The sequence below is a fragment of the Carassius gibelio genome, chromosome B15 (assembly GCF_023724105.1).
Source record: "Carassius gibelio isolate Cgi1373 ecotype wild population from Czech Republic chromosome B15, carGib1.2-hapl.c, whole genome shotgun sequence".
NCBI classification, from domain to species: Eukaryota; Metazoa; Chordata; class Actinopteri; order Cypriniformes; family Cyprinidae; genus Carassius; species Carassius gibelio.
Genome location: NC_068410.1, coordinates 22,156,729 through 22,176,110, shown reverse-complemented (window position 1 = coordinate 22,176,110; position 19,382 = coordinate 22,156,729). Strand labels below are relative to the sequence as shown.

Below are 19,382 nucleotides of genomic sequence, written 5' to 3'. Positions count from 1 at the left end.
CTTGGGGCCATTTTCAAACGCATACTTACACCATAAATCTGTAAATAAAAATCAGACATAGATAAAAAAAAACAATTATAGAAAACACTAATTTGGTCCAATCAAATCTAATAAGCATGAAGTACTATTAACTTTATTAGAACAATGCCTGCACACCACCAATTCTGTCCACTGATGGATTGGCTATTAATCTGGCTGGATTTACACAGATTATGGGACGAAAGGCAGTTGTTGTTTTTTGTTGTTGTTGTTTTTACATGCTTTTGAGGAGAAACTAGTCAGTCACCATCCACAGAAGTCTGCCAAGTTCTTTGCACAGGATCTTTGAAAGATTTTAAAAGAAACAAGTTTTGTTTTGAAGCACTTAGTAAAGTTTTTTATTTGCAGGTGATATTGCTATTATTATTGTTTTCTTTTTGTGACTTTGTCCATGGCTTTATGTTTCTCTCTCTGTGCACTTGTGCAGGGGTGTCGTAAGGGGGGGTGGGAGGTTAGGATGATTCTGAGGGCTAGATGCAGGAGGGAGGCCCCGGAACATGATTTCTACTGACGGGGGCCTGAGTCAACATGCTGTTCAGGGGGCCCAGAAACTGTGGTGGCGCCCCTATGTGTGTGTGTGTGTGTCTGATGTGATCAATCACCTGTTGTATAAAGGCATTTGGGTTAAAAACTTTTAAATAAAGAGCCTGCGTTTTTGATATGTCACCTATGTGATAGTCTGTAAAAATATATTTTTGTATTTTGAGCCAAGGTGTGCTGACCATTTATGTTTACATTATCAGTTTTGGAGTTTGCAATCAGATTGTTCTAAGCATCTTGATCCCTGATGGATATAGGACAATAAAACAGAAATATGTGCATTGTTAAGAATTATTAAGAAATATTACTAATTTGATCTGGTTTCTTGTAAAAACTAAACATTTATTGGCTATAAAAGCATGCAATATTTTAAGATTAGGCTATATTCGAGATGTATTTCAACATTGTGGGAAGAAGGAGGAGGAGAAGAAAAAGAAACGAAAAAATCTGATGTCCTGGCAGAAATTTAGCAGTAGCCCTATACCTTTTCTTCAGCACAAACACATCGGACCGCAAGTTTTATTATTGAGAATAAATGACACCAGATGCATCTTCACGACATCCACACATCATTGCTATGATATAACACAGTTTATTTTGAGATTATCAGTTACAAATCAACACTGACATTGTTGATGACTGAAAATTACAATCGGAAGAAAAAGGAATACTCTCCTTATGATGATGATGTTTTCCTTTAACTCCGTGTGAACCTCTCGCGCTACAGAGCACATGAGAGTAGGCTCGTAACCGGACCGCGCGAGATCGAGGAGGAGGACTCGGTCTCATTTAACCATCAGCCGACACGCGCTCCTAAATCAGACTTCAGCGACTTAATGTAATACAGTGTACATCGACAAAGTGAAAGAAACGACTCTTCCTCACCAGCATTCTTTGGATTATTCAATCATCATGTGGAAGTGTTTCGCGTGCATTTTTATCTAAATAATTCACCTGTGTATTAGGTGAGTGTGTTGACATTAATAATTGTCATTTTGAATTCTAGAAACATTGCAATTTCTCTATATTATAATTTTTATTTATTTATTATAATTTTTATTTTATTTATTTTTTTTTGAAGCGCAAATCAACATGAGAAGTCCCTAATGCTGGATTTTCATGAAGGAAACAATACGTGTCAAATGTGCAATGTTTGTTTTACTAAACCTTTGGGATGTGCTCATAATAGCCTATTTCTGTAAAGTTATTAATATACACGCTGTTCATAATATTTACTTATAATCAGTGTGATATATATGAATCATTAACTTTTTGTTATACGTTCTCTGAAAAATGTACTGCTTGGTCTCAGGAGAATATGAAACATGAATTTGTCATGTAGAACTTTGTTAACAGTGGTGAATTATGTAGATATGATTAAAATAGTTATATATTTTTTTCTTACAGAAAGCTAATGATTAATGGCAACTTAAGCCCTTTAAAAGAGAGTGAGAGAAAGAGAGAAGAAACAGTCCTCCTTTTTCAGAATGTGTGGGCCGACAGCAGAGTCATGTCTGTTGTGGAGATTCATGGGGCTACTGTGTGTTTTGGCCAATATTACACACAGAAGCAGCAGCTGCCCCTCATCATGTGCATGCTACGCTCCGTCAGAAGTTCACTGCACATTCAGATACCTGAGTGAAATACCCAGGGACATTCAGCCAGCTGTTGAAAGAATTAACCTGGGGTAAAAGCTAACAGACAATCCATTGTGGAGCTTTCTCTAAAAATGCCATTGAGAACAGTTTGTTTAAGGCAAAGTCGCAACATTTGCAATTTTGTGTTTCAGGTACAACAGTTTATCAACTCTTAAAGTGAATGACCTCTCTGGACTAAAAAACCTGGAGCTGTTAATGCTGCACAGTAATATTATCAAGACTGTTGAAGACGGCTCGTTCCATGATCTCACATCTCTGCAGGTAAAATACTAAACTCATCTCTTTGGACAGTCTTTATTCAGACAATCTGTTATTTTCTAAATGGACATTCTTGGCTAGAATAAGCTTGAATGGGGACCAACCTTCATGTTGCATGTAAAAGTATGGTTACATAAGGCTAAAATAATCAGATGTCATGTTGTGTATATCTGAGTTTGTTACCATGTTTATTTTTCTGTATTGTGTAGATGACGTATTGCTGCTGTCCTGTTCCATCTCTGATCACATCTGGCCCACGGTTACATCAATATCACAAGCAGTCAAGCTTCACAAGTGTTTATTTGCCTTTAACATGCATATAAAATGCATCTCCTGTGAATCCAAGGGAAGAGTCTCTGATGACTTGGTATAGGCTAACATTATTACTGCTTGATGATTTATTTTGGATGCAAAAGAATGGAACAGGACACAGAAGTCTCCAGAACTCCAGAAATGTTGAAATATTTGAAATACAAAAGCAGGACACATTAGAGAGTTTGTGTGTTATTATGTATGTTATACTTCAAAAGGACGATGGTGCCAAGATGTTGTATATATTAGAGCTGGTAAGCGATACATTTTTTTAATTGAACTAAATATATGATGTGGTGATTAATCAATCTAATTAATCCCACATCAAATTTTGAAAAATGACTCTGAGAAGATAATTTAAAAGTCATTTTTGTGCAAAACAGAGATTGCTAAAAGTAGGTTCAGCAAGAAATATTTTGTTAGATAAAATTTATTACATATTCTCTTTTGGACCGTGTGAGTAAATGATGACGGAATTGTCATTTTTGGTTAGGTGAACTAAAACTTTAATCATTTATTTTCTTAATTGTATTATTATTACTATTAAAATATTAAATTATTTCTTTAATGAAATTATACTCTAAATAATAAACTAAAACTGCCAGTATGTGGTGGTAAATGTTTTAATGATTAAGTCATCGAGTCATTTAGTCATTCGTTTGATTAGTTCAAATGGCTGATTCATTCAGGAGTGAAGTAAATGGTTCTTCATGAATGGTTGATTGAATCATTAGGCTTGTTCGACTTGTAGCGTATCATCATCATCAGACCGATCGGTGTGTGACATCAAAGTACCGCAAGAGCTTAGAGAGCAGATGACTCCTTATGCTTTTGAATGCCGCTGTGGGTTGCTCAGAGATGAACAGTTCTGAATTGTCTTTATATTTTGGTTGGCAAAATTGAGCAGAATAGACAACATTGTGTCTAAAATAACACAATATTAAAGCTGCGGTAGGTAACTTTTGACGCTCTAGCGGTTAATAAACAGAACTGCTTGCGTCTTGCGGAAGAACATCGTAGCCGGAACTACTTCTCTTTGTTTATGTCTATGAAGAATCACAAAGGTACTGGGTTACTCCGCCGCGGTATCCCCGAAGCAATCTAAAATAGTCCGAATATAAACACGTATTATAGGTGCACCCTAGTGATTCAGGACAAGCTAAAAACACGGTTTGGAAAATGGATTCATGGTGTACTCACTTATTATATACATTTTTCTACATTTTGAACACAAACAAAGTTACGGACCGCAGCTCTGATTGGTTGTTTCTTACCGGGAGCGCATTAACTTCTGCAAATGGCAATAGGACACTGGGAGGAGCCAGAGGAGCTTGATTTTTTCACAGATTATCTGTCTCATATTCTACTGTCAGGACATAATGACAGGTTTAACAAATATGTAAAAAATATATTTTTACAAAAGTTACGTACTGCAGCTTTAACTTAATGAACTGTTTTATAAAATGAGTATCACATTCGCACTTGTGTGGTCTTGCACTTAGCCTACTTCTCGTGTGATATTTCTTAACTATGTGATGTAAATATGTGACAAAATTTCAAACATGGGCATTTCCCCCCATATCTTGAATTTTAGGGATATTCTCTAGGCTCAATCACGCAGCAAGATTAAGACTAAGTGTTTTTGTAATAGAGTTTGAAATGAGTAATATTTAATTCATCAATAAATAATGTACAGATTTCACAGTCAGTCATATCAGAGGACTAGCAAACCATGGCATTTTGAGAAGATTACAGAAACAATTAATTTTAAATATAATGTATAGACAAACTGATTTTCATTATTGTGATGATATATATCATATCACAATTGACTCTGGACATTGTGAGTCAACCATTGATTTTGAAACTGGTAGATATCAGTTTTAACCATCGTCCATGGAGTCCATAAAACAGCCATCTTAGGCTGAGACTACATTGCCTTGGATTAAAGATGGCCTCATGCTGGAATTGCTCCCTGACTCTGACCTTAAAAAGAGGCACTTTATTTTCATGTCTTAATAGTATATTTTTATCTTCTTCTAGATTCTGAAAATGAGTTATAACAGAATTGAGAAGCTCAACAAGGACACATTCAAAGGCCTGGACAATCTTGTACGTCTTCATATGGACCATAATCACATTACCTTCATCCACCCAGAGAGTTTTTATGGATTAAGAATGCTGCAGTTGATCAACCTAGAGGGAAACCTGCTCCAACAGCTTCATCCAGACACTTTTATATCACTGCGGTTCAGCCAGTTTTTGAAATGGTCATCTCTCAAGACTATTTACTTGTCAGACAATGCTTTAACCACATTGCCTGCAACCATATTTTCTGGCTGCAACAAGATAGAGAATCTCTTCCTTAGTGGAAACCCCTGGTCATGTGATTGTCGGATGGGTTGGCTTGAACAATGGCTAGAAAAACACCCTGGTGAGATTCTGGTCTATATTTAACAAATGTTCTGTTAAAAATAGCAGAAAATAAGTTTAGTTTAAATAGTAAGACAAAAACATGTGCATAAAGAATGTTCTAGTAAGTAAAAATGCTTTTATTTACATCATATATACATCAACATATAAGTAAGGGATAATCAACGGTCTATTGGTTATTGATTGATAGAGAGAGAGAGAGAGAGAGAGAGAGAGATGACAGTTGTGTGTGCTTTGCATGCTGCATCTGCACATAACAAAGAATTACTTCAAAAACAGTGTCACCTCAATGATGATTAATATAGATGAGCAGTATAGTATCTAGGCTATTTTATCAATAAAAATCATGGGGAAGCATTGACAACAAGTTTATGTATGTGTGCAGCGCAATCTGCAATCTCAGACTCTCTTGTTCTCTCTTTCTCTGTGTGTGTGTGTGTGTGCAAGTGATGAGTGTGGGTTTGTGTTAATCAATTAAAGCAGTGCATTAATATAGAACGGTGATTAAACTGACTTGGAACTCCCTGTGCATTACACGGTTTTACTGCCAGCCAATCAGAATCCAGTATTCAGACAGACCATGGAATAATGAGAATTTTTTTTGCATTTACAGGTGTCCTAAAATGCAAAAGAGACAGGAAGTTTCTCAAAGAACAGTGTCCCATATGTGAATTCCCAGTTAACCTGAAAGGCAGCAGCATTGTGCATTTGCAAAGAGGTCGCTACACATGCAGCAGACCTTGGATTCATCCTCACTTGAAACAGAACAATTTTACCTTGGATGATGGTGGCTATACCTTAGTGTCTCCTAAAGATTTTGTTGAACCCATTGGCATGTTGGAAATGAACATCACAGATCAATTCCACAACAATGCCTGGATAGCATGTGTTGTGCAGCGACCTACAGGAATGGAAAACTTAACTGCAAACTTTGGACCAAATGGAAAATATTTAACTGGCCTTAGTGCGATAATTTCTACATCGTTGGTCTGCAACATTGATTACGATAATATACGCCAGATTTGGAATATTTTGGCTATGTATAGCGAGTCCCCGATGAGACTTGAGCGAGAAGAACTACTTTCTCTGCAACCAGGTACAGTTTACACATACAAGCAAGTAGCATCAACGGAAGATGATATTTTTACAGAAATTAAAGCAAAAATGAAAGCCAATCATGAATGGTTAATGCAAAGTACAGTCCTACTACAGCTGGACCGCATCACAACAACATTTCCAAACCTTACTATCAAGTATTTATCCAATGTTCAAATAGATTTTGACATCAGCAAGGAAAGAGGAGACCAGTACGGTTGGGCAATGATTAGAACAGACAATGAGACCAAGACTGAACACTCAGTCCTTGCTGGTGGAGTGATTGAATTGAACTGCCAGACCTTTGGGGATCCTAAACCCATTATAGAGTGGACTCTTCCAGATGGAAGTAAGTTACGTGCACCTTACAACAGTGAGGATCAAAGGGTCAAAGTTGCTTATGATGGAAGGCTTACTTTAAAATCTGTTGAAATCTCAGACACAGGTGTCTATCACTGCATTACAACTAACTCCCTGGATGCAGATGTTCTTGCATTCAGAGTCACTGTGCTTCCACAGAATATTGAAGAACAAGAGATTAATGGGATCCGAATCTCTCGTACCACTGGTCAGAACCTGCGACTTGATTGTACATCTGCCAGCAGTCCAAAGGCTTCTGTTCAGTGGATACTTCCTGACCACACAATCTTAGACAAGTCATATGGCAACAGAAAGCTCTACAGAAATAGCACTTTGGTAATACATGGACTGACATCCAGCGACAAAGGATTTTACAGATGCTTAGTTGGAAATTTTCTGGGAGCAGATTTGCTAGCTTCTCATGTAACTGTTCATGGTGATTTGTCAAACAGCACAGAGCCAAAGGAATCTGGAGATCATGTTGTACAAATTATAGACGATAGCCAGAAACTTGGAAGCAGGTATCTCTCTCGCAGGGTTAGTGAGGAGTCAAGAAGAATTACCTCAGGGAGACCATACACTTTGCTACAGTCCAGATTTCATAAAGTTCCCACTGGCAGAAGAGGAAATAGAAGGAACTCGGGAAGAGTCTTTAATAAAAAGTACCTAAAAGAAGATGCCACTTTTATCGATACGTCTCAAATGAAAGGAGCAAATAAAAAGACAATGAGTTTAGAGGTGTCTAAAACATTCTCTGATGACAATGATGCAACCTCAGGGGATGGTATATCTGAAGATGAATTTATTGTAATGACAACTAGTCAAACACTTGAGCATAGCACCATTAAAATCACAGATGTTAAAATCCCAGAGACTTACAAAGCAGGAGCAAATGAGAAAACGAATTTGGTTACAACAACATCACATTCTCACACTCAGACACCTGTTACCCCAATAATTGCCACTTCTACTTTGAGTAATTATGGGACAACCCTGAATACAACCAAGTCAGATTACGTATTAAGTCAAAGTGTTGGTAAAACCCACATATATGAGAAAACAACAAACAGACCTTCAGAAGCTGCAGAACTTCTCTTCTCTGGGGATTCAGAAGATATTACTACTGCAACAACACCACTTTACAACTCCCAGGGCCCAAATGTCACTTCCTTGGAACCTAAGAGTCAGGCCATATTCACAGCAGTCACCACAACCAAGGAAGATCACTCAAAGATCACATTTCAAACCACTCAAAGAATCAAGTCAGAGCTCCTCCCTGGGTCCACCATCATCTCCAAACACCAAATACAAATTGTTCCCTCCACAAAGATGCGATCAGGAAAGAAAGGTAACTTTCATGGAAGACGTAGGATCATTCGGCCCAGCAAAATTACAGACATGCAATCATTACTCAATAAATTCAAACACCTTTCTATAAACAAGGAAGGCAATCTCACATTTTCACACACTGTGGACAAAATCACAATATGTGGCGATGGGAAAAGAGTTACATCTAGAGTATCTACAGATAAATGCAAAACAGTGGATCAAAGCCCAGCCAACCATACAGCTAGGTTTCACATGTCATCTTCGTCTTTGACAGTAACAGAAAAACCTGTCATGACAACTCGTTTATCAGACTCTGAAAAGATTTACTCTGTTACTGATTCACAAATGTCAGTAACTATTGTGCCCACCATTTCTGAGGATTCAAGTGATTCTAAAGATTATTTCAATTCAGTGGAAAAAGAACTAACTTTCACCACCACATCCACAATGACAATGTCTTCTAAAATCACAGAGGATAAGATTCAGTGGCATAGAAAGTTTAGAATCAAGGGGGAAATTAAAGAAACCCTTAGCAAGCATCAAGCATCAAACTCATTTACACTTCCCACTAATAAAGAACAGAGGACCTCAGCATCCACAGAAAAACCTTACAAGGCAACAACAACAACAACAGTACCTACTACAGAACTTAATCATACACATATGATCGTCTCTCCTCCAATGACAAGAACAAATTACAATAGTCCAGAGACATCATTTGAAGACTCATCAGGTTCTTTCTCCTTTATAGAAACAAATTTCTCAGGCAATGTCATAACCCCATCTACAACCGCTGAGTTTTTCAGCGTTCCAGCCTTACGTGAGCTGTCCACAACCACAGAGCCAATGGGAGTTTCTCAAACTCTAGCAGCCCCACCAACAATGCAAACTAAACTAAAGCAAGACACTGTTCGCAATAAGTTCTCAGGTTCTCAAAATGGATTGTGGCGAAAGCAAAAGCCTGGTTATCACAGACGAGGCTCCAGAAGGAGAAGGCCCATTAAAAAATCAACCACAAAATCCCCAGTTATCACAGTGGCTAAGAATGCTAACACACCAGCCACCACCAAATCGACAACTACAACTTCACAAACTAAGCACAGTGGTGCAATATTAAGGTCTTTGCATACACCCCTTGAAGAACCAGAGAGGTCTCCTTTACCTGAGAGTACTGGTTCAGGTGAGGAATGGAGGGACTCTAATATGTCTTCTACCACCAGTTTCGCAGAGGTCATTACTTTGACCACTAAACCAACTACAGCCTCTGATAAACCTCAGAGTAGTACAGTTACCTCAGACACAATGACTAGTTCAACTACATATATGTTCACTCCATTTCCATATGGTAGTAGTACTGTCAATCAGAATACATTCGATCAGTCTACAAGGTATGACACCTCATCTTTGATTGACTATTCTATTACCTTCAAGCCAAGGATTAATGGTGGAAAAGCTGCCAGTTTTACTGTTCTGTCAAACTCTGATGCTTTCCTCCCCTGTGAGGCCACTGGCAACCCTGAGCCCATCATCAGCTGGAACCGATTCTCATCTACTACAGGTGCAAAAAAACACAAAGCTTATGAAAAGTTTTAAGAATTGTATTGTTAGCAATTGTTATTTTCATAATTATTTTAAATTCTGGTATACTGACAATTTTTTGTCTCCTTTATATCATCAGGTAATATGTTGACAATTAAAGGTAAAGTGGGTAAATTTGAGGTTCTGAAGAATGGAACATTGTTCGTCCAAAAAGCAAACATTAAAGACCAAGGACAGTACATTTGTTTTGCCCAGAACGAGTATGGCTCTGACAAGCTTGTGGTAACATTGTCAGTTGTAGCCTATCCCACCCGGATACTGGAGAAAAAGATGAGAGATATCAAGGTTCTTGCTGGGAAAACCGTGCATTTGGAATGCAGAACAGAGGGCAGACCAGTGCCAATTGTGTCATGGATTCTACCTAATCACACTGAAGTTAAAGGTTCTATCACTGAGCCTGGCAGAGTAACAGTAACCACCATGGGGAAACTAACCATTCAAGAGGTGTCCGTTTTAGATCGTGGACATTATAAGTGTATTGCAAGTAATCCAGCTGGTGCTGATACAGCCATTGTTCGTCTACAGGTGTTAGCAGCACCACCTGCAATACTGGAAGAAAAACAGCAGCTGGTGAGGGCTAATATTGGTCAGAATCTCTTTTTGGCATGCAGCACTAATGGTGACCCACAACCCACAACACACTGGGTCTTACATGATGGTACAATAGTACACCCTCTAACTTACTCACACACTAAAGTTTCTGTTTTTGGAAATGGTACACTTTACCTGAGGGATATACAAATAGCTGAAAGTGGAAAATATGAGTGTATTGCAACAAGCTCTACAGGATCAGAACGGCGTGTTGTTACTCTGTCTGTGAAGAGGACAGAAACTGCCCCTCAGATCACCAAGACATCACAACAAAGAACAGATGTAATATATGGTGGCCACCTTCATTTGAACTGCTCTGCAGTTGGGGACCCAAAACCTCAGATTATTTGGAGGCTTCCTTCCAAGGCACTAGTGGACCAGTCACAAAGGTACGCTATTAAAAAAAAGACAATATTTTTGTTTGATTGTACAAACTTAATCCTCAAGTATGCAATATCTTAATAACAAAATCTAACACTTACATTTATAAGACACTTTTATCCAAATAGACTTACAGTGCATTCAGGCTATACATTTATTTTATTTTGTTTTTACCAGTATGTATGTTCCCTGGGAATTGAGGCAACAACCTTTTGCACAGCTAACACAATGCTCTACCACTGAGTTACAGTAACATAGGAACTGAACTATGAATGAACTATTTTGCCCTTACATATTTTGAGCTTTATAGTCATTTGTGAATACTGAACACTGAATACTGAAGGATTTTTAAAATGTGTAAAAGTCTTGATGATGAGAAGCTTTAGAACTGAAAATAACTTATTAAAAATAATAATAATTACTGATTAAAAAAAAAAAAAAATATATATATATATATATATATATATATATATATATATATTGTAATGATATTCACACTCCATACTCATCGGGAAGAAGGAGGCGGGAACCGGGGCACAATCAAAACACTTTAATAATTCAAAAATAAACACAAAACAGCGCACCAGCCCCTCACGGACGACTGGTGCGCACAAAATAAAAAGCGAACATAAAATATTGTCCAGGCCTGGTCCTCTCTCGTCCTTCACGGTCGTCGCTCCAGTTTTATATCCTTCCATCTCCTACGTGGGACTCGATACCGGCGGTGGGGCGCAGGTGCAGCTCATCTTCAATCACTACACCTGGCCTCACTCCTCATTCCCACGCCTCTCGGCCCCGCCCCACTCGCCACACACACATATATATATATATATATATATATATATATATATATCGATTTAAGCCTAGAATGAGTGCTTCTCAGTTAGGGCAGAAGCATTAAACATGAGCAGATAAATGCATATTCTACATCAACAGTTTTGTAAATTTTCTCAAACCAACAGTGAATAGTTAATTTGACATAATTTGAAAACTTAATGTTATATCACATTCTCATTTCAGAATGGGCAGCCGTATCAAAGTCCTGGAAAATGGTACCCTCATCATTGAATCAGTCAATGAAAAAGATGCTGGGGACTTCCTCTGTGTTGCACGCAACAAAGTTGGGGATGATGTACAACTATTAAGAGTGTCAGTATCTATGAAACCAGCTCGGATAGAACCAAATGTCTTTAGCAGGAAGCAAGTGCTTTATGGCAATGACCTAAAAGTGGACTGTGTGGCTGCTGGTGTCCCCATGCCAGAGATATCTTGGGGACTTCCTGATGGTACCTTGGTGAATAGCGCCCTGCAAGCAGATGGAACAGAAGGCGATCAGTTCAAACGGTACACATTGTTTGATAATGGAACACTGTTCCTGAATGAAGTGGGTTCTGATGAAGAAGGTGATTACACCTGTTATGCTGAAAACAAACTGGGTAAGGACAAGATGCATGTTCACATAAGTGTGGTAACTGCAGTGCCTCGCATTCAGCACACAAATCTCTCCTATGCCAAAGTGAAGCCCAGTGGAAACATTCGCTTTGACTGTAAGGCTATAGGTGAGCCTAAGCCAAAGGTCTTTTGGATGCTTCCGTCCAAAGACATGATTGCTGCATCTAATGACCGTTATTTAGTGCATGCTAATGGTTCCCTTGATATACGAAATGTTAAATTAGCTGATGCTGGGGAGTATGTCTGCATGGCTCGTAATGCTGCAGGGGAGGAGAATAAAGTATATAAACTAGACATTGATGGGAACCCACCCATCATCAATGGCTTCAATCAAAACAGAACTGTGATAAAAGATACAGCAGTCAAATATACTAGAAAGCTAATAGACTGTAAAGCTGAAGGGTATCCAGTTCCAAAGATCACATGGATCATGCCTGACAATATATTTCTTACCGCACCCTATTACGGAAGCAGGATTAATGTCCATAGCAATGGTACACTAGAGATCCGTAATGTTAGGCCATCAGATTCAGCAGAATTTATTTGTATGGCTCAGAATGATGGAGGTGAGGCGGTTATGTTGGTTCAACTAGAAGTGACGGACACGCTTAGGAGGCCTATTTTTAACAACCCTTTTAATGAGAGAGTGGTGACTCGGGTAGGGAAAACTGCAGTGTTAAACTGTTCTGCTGATGGGCAACCAATGCCTGAGATCACATGGACACTCCCCAATCGATCTCGGTTCAGTGGAACACCTGGGTTCAAGGCCTCAAGATATCATCTGGGTACGGACGGCACATTTGTTATTTATAACAGCAGCATAGAGGACACTGGTAAATACCGTTGTGGTGCAAAAAACAAAGTGGGCTATATTGAGAAGCTGGTCATTTTTGAGGTGATTCATAAGCCTTATATTCTAACACGGCCAAAGGGGATTATCCGAGTGATTTCTGGACAGTCCCTCTTCCTACATTGCTTGACAGATGGAATCCAGCCCAGGATTTCTTGGATCACGCCAGGAGGTTTTGTGCTTGCACGTCCACAGAAAAGTGGACGTTACCATTTGATGGACAATGGGACACTTGTTGTACATGAGACGATCATACATGATCGTGGCAATTACATGTGCCGAGCAAAGAATGATGCTGGTGAGGCGGTTCTTTCTGTGCCTGTCGTAATTGTTGCATATCCACCCCAGATCACTAATGGGCCACCACCAACTGTGAGAGGAGTGGCTGGAGTTTCTGTTTATCTTCAATGTGTTGCTAGTGGAGTGCCTACACCAGAGATAACCTGGGAGCTACCAGATCGATCTATTCTTTCTGCAACTGGAAAGGAACGATCTCTGGACAGTGAGCTTCTCCACGCACAAGGAACTCTTATAATACGAAACCCCACAGGAGCGCATTCTGGAAATTACAAGTGTATAGCCTTTAATTACCTGGGCAGAGATACCAGAACAACATATATGACAGTAATATAGCATTGGTCAAGACTTCATGACCACTGGGAATATTCAAAAGGCAAGCTTAAAAAAAAAAAAAAAACTTGGGTAGCACTTTATATGAAGACTGTATTTATAACGCATTAAAAGGATATCCTTAAAGCATTCTAATGAATGGATAATGCATTATAAAAAAATTATAATGTGTTATATCAACTCATGAATAATCATAACAACAATTATAATACATCATGATACTTACATATATGTGGTTATAAGTTTAAGAGTATGATTATGTATAACACACAATGAACACCATATTAAATCTACTTCATGTACAGTGTAATGGACTGTATCATATCTTGACATTGTTTATTTAAGATCTGCACAGTAGCTTACTACAGCTTGTGAGTGGTTAGATGTTGAGTGTTATTTGAGTGTTTCCTTTGGAGCTAATATTAATTGATTGATGTGAGCTGAATACTCAAACTGGAAATAAAGAAAAATTCAATGTCTTATATGGTTACATTTTATTTTGATGGTCCCCTTAATCAATCGACTATAAGCAATTTTTCAACTACATGCCAACTAACTTTCATTGGAGAATTGATTCTAGAATTCTTGAGCATACTTAGTATGCTAGAATAAGCTGGCGTACTTGCAAAGACATTTACAGTATGTCAGTTTATCTGTTGGTTGACCATCAAAATAAAGTGTTGTCATATATTTACAGTAGCAGGCATACTAATACTCTAATGACTGCTAGTTGATATGTAGTTGCAGAGTTACTTATCAACAGCTGTCTAAAGGGTAACATAACAATAAAAATAATTATATTACCATAAAAATAGTTCAAAGCAAATGTGTCATTTTACACTTTCATCTAATCTGTTATCTGATCTTATGGCTGTTTGAGAGAAATTTTTTTGTTATTATTATTATTAATTCACACTCCAACGCAGGTCACCTTTCGACGGAACCTACGCTCACTCTCTCCATCTCGCCTATCTGCTGTGGTTTCATCCTCACTTCCTGCACTCTCTCTGTTTTCTGCTCTGGACACGAACAGTGCTACGGACACTCTTTGCTCCAATTTAACATCTTGTTTGGACAACTTTTGCCCACTGTTGTCTAGACCAGCACGCACTGCCCCATCTGCCCCCTGGCTGTCAGAGGTTCTCCGTGAACATCACTCTAAACTCAGGGCTTCAGAGAGGAAATGGCAGAAATCAAAAAACTCTACTGACCTCAGTGTGTATCAATCTCTCCTCTCTTCCTTCTCTGCATGTCTTCATGGCTAAAACATCCTACTACCACAACAAAATTAACAGCTGCTGTGACGCTCGGACACTCTTCAAGACTTTCTCTTCTCTTCTTAATACGCCGCCTCCACTTCCTACATCGACTCTTACAGCAGACGACTTTGCAGTTTTCTTCACAAATAAGACAAGATCCATCAGTGACCAATTCTCCACACCGCAGACTGAGGACAACTTCGCAATGACCTACGCACCCTCTTTCTCCTCCTTTTCCTCAAGCAGGCTCGGGTAATCCCACTGCTCAAGAAACCATCTCTAAATCCAGTGCTTCTTGAAAAGTTTTTCAAGTTTCCAGCTTTCTATATTTCTTGTACAGAACAACCTCCTGGACAGCAACCAATCTGGCTTCAAAAGTGGCCACTCAACTGAGACTGCTCTGCTCTCGGTTACTGAAGCCCTGCGACTAGCAAGAGCAGCTTCAAAATCCTCGGTACTCATCTTACTGGACCTGTCTGCTGGTTTTGACACTGTTAATCACCAGATTCTCCTGTCCACCCTCAGTAAGATATGCATCTCTGGAACTGCACTCCTGTGGGTTAAGTCCTACCTCTCTGACAGATCCTTCAGTGTGTCTTTTAGGGGTGATGTTTCAAAGTTACAACACCTTGCTACTGGGGTTCCTCAAGGCTCAGTACTTGGACCACTTCTCTTCTCCATCTACATGACATCTTTAAAATCTGTCATTCAGACGCATGGCTTTTCTTATCACTGCTACGCTGATGACACCCAACTGTACTTCTCATTCCAGCCTGATGACCCGACGGTAGCTGCTCGCATTTCAGCCTGTCTGAGTGACATCTCTAGCTGGATGAATGACCATCACCTTCAGCTTAACCTTACGAAGACAGAACTCCTGGTGATTCCAGCTAACCCGTTGCTTCATCACAACTTCTCTATACAGCTGGGCTCTTCAACCATAACTCCTTCGAGGACAGCCAGAAACCTAGGAGTTGTGATGGATCATCAGTTAAGCTTCACAAACCACATTGCTACAACGACCCGGTCCTGCAGGTTTGCCTTATACAACATTAGGAAGATTAGACCCTTCCTGTCAGAGCAAGAAACCCAACTTCTTGTCCAAGCTCTTGTTCTCTCCAGACTGGACTATTGTAATGCTCTCCTGGCGGGCCTTCCTGCATGTACTGTCAAGCCTCTGCAAATGATCCAGAATGCAGCAGCTAGGGTTGTCTTCAATGAGCCAAAAAAATCTCACGTTACTCCTCTCCTCATGAGGTGACAATGGCTACCGGTAGCCGCTCGCATCAAATTCAAGGTACTGATGCTTGCCTACAGGACGACCACTGGCACGGCACCAACTTACCTGAACTCACTGGTTAAATCTTATGTGCCCTCCAGAAGTTTGCGCTCTGCAAGTGAACGACGCCTTGTGGTGACATCCCAAAGAAGTTAAAAATCACTCTCATGGACCTTTTCCTGGACTGTGTCCAGCTGGTGGAATGACCTCCCAATCTCAATTTGTACAGCTGAGTCTTTACTCATTTTCAAGAAACATAAAAGGCTTATCTTTTTCGCCTGCACTTAACCAACTAACACTAGCACTTTTCCTTTTCTTGTCTTTTCATTAAAAAAAAATAAATAAAAAGTAAATAAAAAAGAACCTGGCTATGCATTCTATACTAGACTAACTGAGACTTGTCATGGCACTTGTATACTGTTGTTGTTTTCTTGTTGACCTGACTGCTTCTATTGTTCTCATTTGGATAAAAGCATCTGCTAAATGATTAAATGTAAATATAAATGTAATACTACTTATAAGTGGTCTTTGACCGCTTCAAGTAGCATAAGAAAAATTGCAAGTTATGAGACTTATAATATATTATAACTATGAGAAATATAATCTGTTGTAAAAGTGGATGCAACGTGTTCATTGTGTTATAATTAATCATCCTCTTAAAAGCTATAACCACAAATAAGTAAATATGATAGTATATTAAAACTGTTCTTATGAATATTCATGAGATGATACAACATATCATAAGGTTTTTTTTATGCATTATGCATTCATTATAATACTTTAAGAATATCCTTATAATGTATTATAAATACAGGCTTCATACAAAGTGTTAACACAATTTTTTCATACAAATATGTTACTTTGGTTTTCCAGGTTGTGCAAAGATCTAGCAAAGGTTTAATAGAAGAAATATGGGTAATAACTGTATGCTTTTTGAGAGAAAAAAAATGAACTGTGAGGAACTATGTCTTTAAAAAAAAAAAAAAAAAAAAATATATATATATATATATATATATATATATTGTTTTATGTCAATATTGAATTGTAAATAAATAATTTTATATATTATGATATTGGCTTAATATTGTGCATCAACTGTAATTTCTTAGTTTTCATGGAGGGTGCATGTGCTGTGTGTTTCTAAATCAGAGTGAATCAAATAATTATGATTATGATATATTATGATTTGCCTAATTATTTTCATGTTATTTTTTGTGACAATCTAAAATAATAAAAGTAATAATAAATGACTGAGCTTGTATAACAATTTTGGAATATTGTAAACCTGGTACCATTTGATCTCAGCAATTCTCTTACTTATCCTTTGAGATAATGTGCGTTACTGAACACTTTAGTACTAGTTGTTTGTTTTTTCTTTGTAGTTTGAGTGTTATTATTGGCAAGGATTTTAAGCATGTCTTACTGTGGTTGTGGAACATATTTGTGAAAATTACTTGCTTCTGTTCACTGCTGAAGACATTTATTTATAATGGGACCTCAACATGCAATGTTCCCATTATCCTTTTGAGAAGATTCCTGGGGTCAAACAACCAGGATTGTCACTGATAGATGCTTAGGATGGCCCTCTTGGGTTAGCTTCAACAGTTTTCCTTTGACTAAAGTATATACTTATATTTGTCTCTGAAGTTTATTCTCTTCTGCCAAGAATTATAAAGAGTCAAAAAGTAATAAATGTGTTTTTCTCTCTTGCTTTTAGGGTTTAAACATTTATAAGGATTGTGTTCTCACTGAAAGGTTCAGTTATGTAAAACAGATGCATGCACGCATGCGCTTACACATATTCCCAAACACACACACACACACACACACACACACTTAGGAGAACGATTCCAACAGCAGGAAGGAGGCCCATGCTTTGGTTTAAACTGAAGGCTCTCCAGGTTTTCCTTTCTCCAAGTAACATTCCATGGCTTCCCACTTTTCGACCTTTGCTTGGATAAACACCTTTCACCACCACCTCTGGAATTTCACGATAGGATTTGAGAATCCACACCTCTGATCTTCAGACACAAGGGACAGATTCATCTTTATGAGCCCAGTACCTCATTTTGCCTGCATTCATGAAACCTAGGATCGTACATGCATTTTGGAGTGAACATTGACAAAAATTATGACACCTTTATGTAGAGTAAAAACTGCGTCAGCAGTCTTTGTCTATTTAGAAACATTTAGGAAAACCGATACATTTGAGCGAATTATGCTGACCAAATGTGTAATCTATGTGCCATTCCTATCAGGAATTAAACCTGGAAGTTCAGTGGTTATGGCTTAAATAAGGTGCTATATATTTAAAATATCCACACTTAATAGATGCCTGTGTAGGACTGATTTTCAGTCTCGTCAACACCCAAATCTTGATGATTTCAAAATATACCCCAAAATCATAATTAAGAGAGAGCTACAAAGCATGTGTCTATGAAAGACTTTATTAATGGAGTGACCTTTCACCCTTTGAGCCACAGTGGGTAGGTAGGGGTTTAGGGTTGGAGTAAAAGTGTTGAGGTTTATTGCTGGTCAGGGGAACCTTGACTTTCAAATTGTCTGAGAAAATGGGAATTCAGACAGAATAACACTGGATGATGGCCCGTGAATGGCTGTATGGTAGGTCACCAACAGATGGCATCAGGCCACACACACACAAATAAATATATATTAGGTTTTATGTCTTAATCGTTGATAATGATACCTCAAATGATCACTTCCATAGCTCCAAGTATTCGTAACTTGTCATCTCCAGTGAGGTTAGTCCTGTGTTGATGAATAGCCTATGGCCGCATGTGTTTACAGGAGGTGGAGGTCAAGTTGTTGCTCCGTCTAACAGGCAGATGTTAACCACCCCACCTACGCATGTCAGGTTACTCACAAGTCTTGACGAGATGTGCTCCGTGCTGGACATTTGACCACTGTAGCTTCTCAAAGAAGGAGAGTCACTAAGGTCATAGAGTGTATTTGGTGATGGCAAGATATGCTTTCGTGTGCCAGTAAAACATTTTGTAGGACCATACACTCTATGAACTTGCACATGCAAAAAATAACAACAGCTGTAGAACTAAATAGATTTTTTTTTTTTTTTAAATCTCTTTAACCATTGCTTACAATTGTTATAACAGCACCTTGCATTCAGTGATTTTCCTCCATGATAATGTTATGAACGACAGCCACTCACCATAGCAGCTTCAAGTCATGTTATCATTTCTCTTCCTCTACTAATTACTTCATCATGCTAGTTTTGCCATGAAAAAATAGGCCTTGCCATCATCTTTTACTGCATGAAAAGAGTAAAATCTGCTCATATC

The 19,382-nt window shown here is 38.4% G+C and overlaps 1 protein-coding gene across 1 annotated transcript; it reads left to right on the top strand.

Annotated features, from left to right (window-relative positions):
• Positions 1 to 1,986: 1,986 nt before the first annotated feature.
• Positions 1,987 to 14,235, top strand: igsf10 (immunoglobulin superfamily, member 10). Its single transcript, XM_052575748.1, has 6 exons — positions 1,987 to 2,266; positions 2,369 to 2,498; positions 4,851 to 5,241; positions 5,854 to 9,582; positions 9,703 to 10,603; positions 11,616 to 14,235. Exons 1-6 carry the CDS (start codon positions 2,067 to 2,069, stop codon positions 13,528 to 13,530), a joined length of 7,266 nt encoding a protein of 2,421 aa, XP_052431708.1. The 5' UTR covers positions 1,987 to 2,066; the 3' UTR covers positions 13,531 to 14,235.
• The last annotated feature ends 5,147 nt before the right edge of the window (positions 14,236 to 19,382 follow it).